The 7,500-nt window shown below is 58.0% G+C and overlaps 2 protein-coding genes across 3 annotated transcripts in view; both read right to left on the bottom strand.

Moving 5' to 3' along the window:
• LOC128765534 (dentin sialophosphoprotein-like) overlaps positions 1-4,137 on the bottom strand; it is an 8,644-nt gene extending 4,507 nt beyond the window's left edge. The window contains exons 1-3 of one of the 2 annotated variants that reach the window (XM_053876242.1): positions 3,992-4,137; positions 2,324-2,481; positions 1,526-1,648 (exon numbers count right to left, since the gene is read on the bottom strand). In XM_053876242.1, coding sequence (XP_053732217.1) covers positions 1,526-1,648; positions 2,324-2,470 — 270 coding nt within the window. In that variant the 5' untranslated portion in view covers positions 2,471-2,481; positions 3,992-4,137. Of the gene's footprint in view, positions 1-1,525; positions 1,649-2,323; positions 2,673-3,991 lie in introns of those variants that run through there. The other variant, XM_053876243.1, reaches the window with a different exon arrangement.
• Positions 4,138-4,147: 10 nt separating this feature from the next.
• LOC128765539 (oocyte zinc finger protein XlCOF6-like) overlaps positions 4,148-7,500 on the bottom strand; it is a 3,417-nt gene continuing 64 nt past the window's right edge. The window contains exons 1-4 of the mRNA XM_053876248.1: positions 7,148-7,500; positions 6,917-7,030; positions 6,447-6,587; positions 4,148-6,385 (exon numbers count right to left, since the gene is read on the bottom strand). The exon at positions 7,148-7,500 is cut by the window's right edge and continues 64 nt beyond it. Coding sequence (XP_053732223.1) covers positions 4,683-6,385; positions 6,447-6,587; positions 6,917-7,030; positions 7,148-7,226 — 2,037 coding nt within the window. The 5' untranslated portion in view covers positions 7,227-7,500 and the 3' untranslated portion in view covers positions 4,148-4,682. The remainder of the gene's footprint in view (positions 6,386-6,446; positions 6,588-6,916; positions 7,031-7,147) is intronic.

Here is a 7,500-nt window from a genome sequence, read left to right as displayed (position 1 = left end):
TTACTGACACACAGACGGAGGAGAGGACAGATTACTGACACACAGATGAGGGACAGATTACTGACACACAGATGAGGGACAGATTACTGACAGACGGAGGAGAGGACAGATTACTGGCACACAGACGGAGGAGAGGACAGATTACTGACACACAGACGGAGGAGAGGACAGATGACTGACACACAGACGGAGGAGAGGACAGATGACTGACACACAGACGGAGGAGAGGACAGATTACTGGCACACAGACGGAGGAGAACTGACACACAGACGGAGGAGAGGACAGATTACTGGCACACAGACGGAGGAGAGGACAGATTACTGACACACAGATGAGGGACAGATTACTGGCACACAGACGGAGGAGAGGACAGATTACTGGCACACAGACGGAGGAGAGGACAGATTACTGACACACAGACGGAGGAGAGGACAGATTACTGACACACAGACGGAGGAGAGGACAGATTACTGACAGACAGACGGAGGAGAGGACAGATTACTGACACACAGACGGAGGAGAGGACAGATTACTGGCACACAGACGGAGGAGAGGACAGATTACTGACACACAGACGGAGGAGAGGACAGATTACTGGCACACAGACGGAGGAGAACTGACACACAGACGGAGGAGAGGACAGATTACTGGCACACAGACGGAGGAGAGGACAGATTACTGACACACAGATGAGGGACAGATTACTGGCACACAGACGGAGGAGAGGACAGATGACTGACACACAGACGGAGGAGAGGACAGATGACTGACACACAGACGGAGGAGAAGACAGATGACTGACACACAGACGGAGGAGAGGACAGATTACTGACACACAGAATGAGGAGAGGACAGATTATTGACACACAGACGGAGGAGAGGACAGATGACTGACACACAGACGGAGGAGAGGACAGATTACTGGCACACAGACGGAGGAGAGGACAGATTACTGACACACAGACGGAGGAGAGGACAGATTACTGACACACAGACGGAGGAGAGGACAGATTACTGACACACAGACGGAGGAGAGGACAGATTACTGACACACAGACGGAGGAGAGGACAGATGACTGACACACAGACGGAGGAGAGGACAGATTACTGGCACACAGACGGAGGAGAGGACAGATTACTGACACACAGACGGAGGAGAGGACAGATTACTGACAGACAGACGGAGGAGAGGACAGATTACTGACACACAGACGGAGGAGAGGACAGATTACTGGCACACAGACGGAGGAGAGGACAGATTACTGGCACACAGACGGAGGAGAGGACAGATTACTGGCACACAGACGGAGGAGAGGACAGATTACTGACAGACAGACGGAGGAGAGGACAGATTACTGACACACAGACGGAGGAGAGGACAGATTACTGGCACACAGACAGAGGAGAGGACAGATTACTGGCACACAGATGAGGGACAGATGCTCTGTCTCCGCAGACTGTGGTGTGACTGAGGGAGAGGGGCGCGAGGAAGCGCAGATGTTCCTCAGCACAGCGAGCGTGTACCTTGAGTTTCTCCATCAGACGCTCGTGGTCCTGAATCAGAGCGAGATTGTGCTCACGGTTGGAACCAATCTCACAGAGAGCAGGGTGAGTGTGGAGCAGCTGGAGGTGGACCATGACACCGCTCTGATGAGGAGAAGAACACCCAGTGAGAAGGTTGTGAGGAGACCAGATTCAGCCTTCCATCACTTCCTCTGTCCATCCAGCCAATCCTATCAGCCTTCAGGACTCACAGGCTCCGCCCACCAAGTGCAGAGGTCGTGACCCCTCACAACCAATACAACGATCATCTTCACCGTCCGCTCTTCCTCCCTCATGTGGACACAGCAGTCACAGCCGTCAACGCTCCAGGTCACCAGAACGTCTATCAAAGACCTTCCTTCTGCACAGACGGAGGTCTGCAGCAGAGGAAAGCGGAGTCTGCCGCCGCCGCCATGACAGAGCAGCTCTGGCATGTCAGGCGCACACACACACACACACACACACACACTCAGAGGACGGGCTATAAGGGGGCAGCACGTGGACTCTGTCGCGGCTATTTCCAGTCAGATGTTTGGACGAACTGAAGTTCTATTCTCAAGACTGAAGAGGAGACCTGTTCACCTCTCTGACCCCATTCAACGCTGGCTGGACCCCACGACCTCTCGGGTCACAGGGGCACTGACTCACACACTGAGCTCCAGTGACGGTGACCTTTCACGGAAGCGTTCTGATCTGATGAAGGTCCACTTTGAAAGGTCTTCAGAGCTTCCACTGAGCACCTCACCAGCAACATCCACAGGAAGGTGTCACGTCACGCACCTGCAGCACTGAGATGACCATCAGCGACTGACCGGCCTGGACAGCGATGGTGCTCAGAGCGGTGGTGATGTCACGACTCCTCTGGGAAGCCTCCTTCTCATCCAGCAGACCACATGTGCGGGGCTCCTCCTCCGCTCCGGCCGTCATGTCGGGTCTTTCTGATGAGGAAGGGAGCTTCAGTACCCAGGTCAGCGAGTCACAGTGGAGGAGGTCAGCGAGTCACAGTGGAGGAGGTCAGCGAGTCACAGTGGAGGAGGTCAGTGAGTCAGGGTGGACCAGGTCAGCGAGTCACGGTGGAGCAGGGCAGCGAGTCAGGGGGGACGAGGTCAGCGAGTCAAGATGGAGCAGGTCAGCGAGTCAGGGGGGACCAGGTCAGCGAGTCACAGTGGAGGAGGTCAGCGAGTCACAGTGGAGGAGGTCAGTGAGTCACAGTGGAGGAGGTCAGCGAGTCACGATGGAGGAGGTCAGCGAGTCAGGGGGGACCAGGTCAGCGAGTCACAGTGGAGGAGGTCAGCGAGTCACAGTGGAGGAGGTCAGTGAGTCAGGGTGGACCAGGTCAGCGAGTCACGGTGGAGCAGGGCAGCGAGTCAGGGGGGACCAGGTCAGCGAGTCAAGATGGAGCAGGTCAGCGAGTCAGGGGGGACCAGGTCAGCGAGTCACAGTGGAGGAGGTCAGCGAGTCACAGTGGAGGAGGTCAGCGAGTCACGATGGAGGAGGTCAGCGAGTCACAGTGGAGGAGGTCAGCGAGTCAGGGGGGACCAGGTCAGCGAGTCACAGTGGAGGAGGTCAGCGAGTCACAGTGGAGGAGGTCAGTGAGTCACAGTGGAGGAGGTCAGTGAGTCACAGTGGAGGAGGTCAGTGAGTCAGGGGGGACGAGGTCAGCGAGTCACGGTGGAGCAGGGCAGCGAGTCAGGGGGGACCAGGTCAGCGAGTCACAGTGGAGCAGGTCAGCGAGTCACGGTGGAGCAGGGCAGCGAGTCAGGGGGGACGAGGTCAGCGAGTCAAGATGGAGCAGGTCAGCGAGTCAGGGGGGACCAGGTCAGCGAGTCACAGTGGACCAGGTCAGCGAGTCACGGTGGAGCAGGGCAGCGAGTCAGGGGGGACGAGGTCAGCGAGTCAAGATGGAGCAGGTCAGCGAGTCAGGGGGGACCAGGTCAGCGAGTCACAGTGAAGGAGGTCAGCGAGTCACAGTGGAGGAGGTCAGCGAGTCACGGTGGAGCAGGGCAGCGAGTCAGGGGGGACGAGGTCAGCGAGTCAAGATGGAGCAGGTCAGCGAGTCGGGGGGACCAGGTCAGCGAGTCACAGTGGAGCAGGTCAGCGAGTCAGGGGGGACCAGGTCAGCGAGTCAGGGTGGAGCAGGTCAGCGAGTCAGGGGGGACCAGGTCAGCGAGTCACAGTGGAGCAGGTCAGCGAGTCAGGGGGGACCAGGTCAGCGAGTCACAGTGGAGCAGGTCAGCGAGTCACGGTGGAGGAGGTCAGCGAGTCAGGGGGGACCAGGTCAGCGAGTCAGGGTGGAGCAGGTCAGCGAGTCAGGGGGGAGCAGGTCACCGTGTCAGGGTGAAGGAGGTCAGCACAGAAAAGCAGCAACCAGCAGGCAACAGAAAAACCGGCGAGAAAGGCGGCAGTGGCTCCACACGGCACCTGGCTGCTGCCATGTCGGCACATTACCTGGCTCAGCAGATCCAGATCTGTCGCTCAGAGAGGAAACACAGCAGAGACCGTGAAAATAGAGAGGATGGCCGCAGTCTGTGTTCCAGCGCCACAACACGTCACCACCAAGTGGCCCTGCCGCTGCTTCAGGACGCCTGCACCTCTCTCTCTCCGACACATTAAAAATAGGACGAGCAGACACGCGTCAGCCGAGTCACGTTGGCAGGAAGAGAGCGCGTCCTTCATGGGTCAGCACCAGCAGGACGCCTCCGAGGTCAGGACCTCAGATGCCTGCTGGAGACAAACAAGACATTCACCGGAGGAGACGTTCCGCGCGTGTTCCGAGGCCTTGGCCGTCGGGAAACAAAGCACAGCCGGACTCTGGACAACTGATTTATGAAGAACAGCTGGACACTGGCCGCACATGCAGGCACAACTTCACCACTGAACACAGCCAAAAACTCTCTTTCTACTTCCCGCCTGACAGAGCTTCTTCTACACCCGCAGGTTCTGACCCGGGAGAGACACAAGCTGCTCCAGTCCCAGTCTTTGGATTTCCCTGTGGACAAGACGCCAACAAACCATAACGCACATACTTGACAGGCCACCAGATCTCAGCGAGTCCAGTCCACTCCAGGTCTTTCAGTGGTGTCAGACACCTTCAAGATTTGGTCCCACGACAGTACAGGCAGCGGGTGAGGGTGTCCCCTCAAGGAAGGAGGTCCAGGTGGGATGTGCTGGGCAGGCTGGAGGCAGCTGTCTTCTGGGCCTCGTGGACCTTCAGGTGTTTCCTCAGGTAGCCTTCGAAGGGATAGCTCCTCCCACACACTGCGCAGCAGAAGGGTTTCTCCCCAGTGTGCATCCTCATGTGTTTGGTCAGAGACTCCTCCTGGTTGAAGCTCTTCCCACACACAGAGCAGCAGTTGCGCTTCTCCTCGCTGTGGATCCTCATGTGGACATTCAACGTTCCTCGACGGAAAAAGCTTTTTTGGCAGACTGGGCAGCAGAAGGGTTTCTCTCCCGTGTGCGATCTCATGTGAAGCTTCAGAGCACCGTTGTGAGTGACACATTTCCCACAGACGGAACACTGGAAGGGTTTCTCTCCAGTGTGCGTCCTCATGTGCTTCTTCAGAGACGTGTCCTGAGCAAAAGACGTGCCGCAGACCGAGCAGCTGAACGGCTTGTCTCCAGTGTGGACCCTCATGTGCTTCTTTAAAGTCCCTTTCACGCTGAAACTTTTGTCACACATGGGGCAGCTGAAGGGTTTCTCTCCAGAGTGGGTCCTCATGTGGACCTTCAGAGAGCCTTTCCGGAAGAAGCTCTTCTCACACACTGTGCAGCTGAAAGACTTCTGCTCGCTGTGCGTGACCATGTGAGCGGTCAGAGATCCTTTGCGGATGAAAGCCTTCCCACACTGGGAGCAGCTGAAGGGCTTCTCTCCGGTGTGGATTCGCATGTGAATCTTCAGCGACTCGTCCTGCATTAGCTCCTTCCCGCAGACGGAGCAACTGACCGGCTTCGTGCCAGCGTGAGACATCATGTGTTTCTTCAGCGATCCTTTCTGGTTGTAACATTTGCCACAGATCGAGCAGCAGTTGGCTTTCACTCCGGAGTGACACACCATGTGGCGGTTGAGATTGGCTCGAGAGGTGAAGGACTTGTCACACACAGAGCAGCTGAAGGTCCGTTCCGCGGAGTGAGAGAGCACGTGGCGCTTCAGATACACTCTGGAAGTGAATCCTTTTCCACAGTGCGGACAGCTAAAGGGTCTCTCTCCCGTGTGAGTCCTCCGGTGGATCTTCAGACATCCGCTCAGCCTGAAATGCTTCCCGCACTCGGAACACTGGAAAGGTTTCTCCCCCGTGTGCGCTCTCAGGTGCCTCTTCAGGTGCTCCCTCCACGTGAAGCTCTTCCCGCAGATGGAGCAGTGGAAGGGCTTCTCCCCGGTGTGAACGATCATGTGCTTCTTCAGGTACTCGGGCCGACTGAAGTGGCGACTGCACACCGGGCAGCAGATGGGCTTCCTTCCACGGCAGCTCTTCTGGTGTTGAGTCAATCCTGACTTGAAGCGAAAGTTCCGACCACATTCGGAGCAGGTGCAGAAGGTGGGCCTGTGGGCGGCGGCGGGCTTCCTGCTGCTCTGCCTCCAGTCCTCGCTGTCGTCCGTGTCCGAGCCGGCGGGCTCGGAAGGCGAGGGCGGGCCCGGCCCGCCGCTCTCCCCGCCGGCTGAGGTGGAGGCTTGGGCTTCCTCCTCCTCCTCCTCCTCATCATCTTCGCTTTTCACAATGACCACGTTGAGAGGCCAGTCAGCCAGCTCTTCCTCGCCCCCCTCCTCCTCCTCTTCCTCTTTGATGTGAAACCCTTCTGGGTCCTGATCCAGGCCGCCGGAGCTGCGGTCCTCAGGAGGCGTGTCTGCACAGACAGTCCAAGGCTCAAACACAAGCGTCGGCAGGCGGCGGGACAGCGCTCTCACCGTCACCGTGACCATGGTCCACCTCTGTCTTCACAGCCAAGCAGCAGGTGACATCTTCCTCCTCCTCTTCCTCTTTGATGTGAAATCCTTCGGGCTCCGGGAACAGGCCGGAGCGGCGGTCCGGCGGTGGAACCCGCGTGCCTGCGAGACAGGTGAGAGAGGCGAGGTCATATGTTGCCCAGGTCCACGGAACTGTCACGGCGGCCGGAGCTCGGCTGGATCGTGTGATTCACGTCCATGCTCCCTCTGAGCAGACACACACTTCAGTCTGAGGGGGGGGTGCGTGTGTGTGTGTGTGTGGAGGGGGGGCATGTCCTCACAAGGTTCAAGCAGTTGGTTCTAACTGGGGACAACAGTCTGCTTCAGGTGAGCCATGTGTTTCAGGCGGTTATAGGCTTGGGCCAGAGGCTGGGGAAAGGGTGATGGTCCTCACACTGTCCCCTCATTGGGGGATAGAAAGGAGGGCTCACCGTCCCAGAGGCGCCGCACTTCAGGCCTCCCTGCGGAGCAGCAGGAGACACCGACCTCCTCCTCCTCCTCCTCCTCCTCCGCACGAGCGCCCGGTTGATCGACGCGCCGCGCGCCTGCAGAGACACGGTGGCTATAAACACGTTCTAAAACAGGAAGTGACATCAGCTCGCGCTGCAGGCGAAGAAACAAAGACGCATCCCGTGCGTGTTGGCGCGTGCGCATGTACCGACCTGAGACCTCCAGCAGCTTCATGTTGACGCTGTTGCCGTCACGACTCACGGACACCATCGGTCCGCAGATGTTCTCCATGTTGGTCCTCGCAGGAGACCAGCAGAAGGAGGAGGAAGCACAAGGCGGGTGCCGAGGGGCGCAAACGGAAGCAATGCGCAATCTGTCAGGCGACGCTGCATGTCGTCATTTCCGGGTCCGATGAGTTACCGAAGGCGGAGTTTCAGCGGAGACCAAAACAGCGCAAACGTTACCGACTGTCTCCTGCACGCGCTGTGTATGAAGACAATGAAAACGCTCCTCATATTTCCATCCACGCAGAGAAGGCTGTCTTCCGCATTCACACCCAACTTCC

The sequence above is a fragment of the Synchiropus splendidus genome, chromosome 10 (assembly GCF_027744825.2).
Source record: "Synchiropus splendidus isolate RoL2022-P1 chromosome 10, RoL_Sspl_1.0, whole genome shotgun sequence".
Lineage (NCBI taxonomy): Eukaryota > Metazoa > Chordata > Actinopteri > Syngnathiformes > Callionymidae > Synchiropus > Synchiropus splendidus.
The sequence above is the reverse complement of the archived record's forward strand: the minus strand, read 5'-3'. Positions and strand labels throughout refer to the sequence as shown.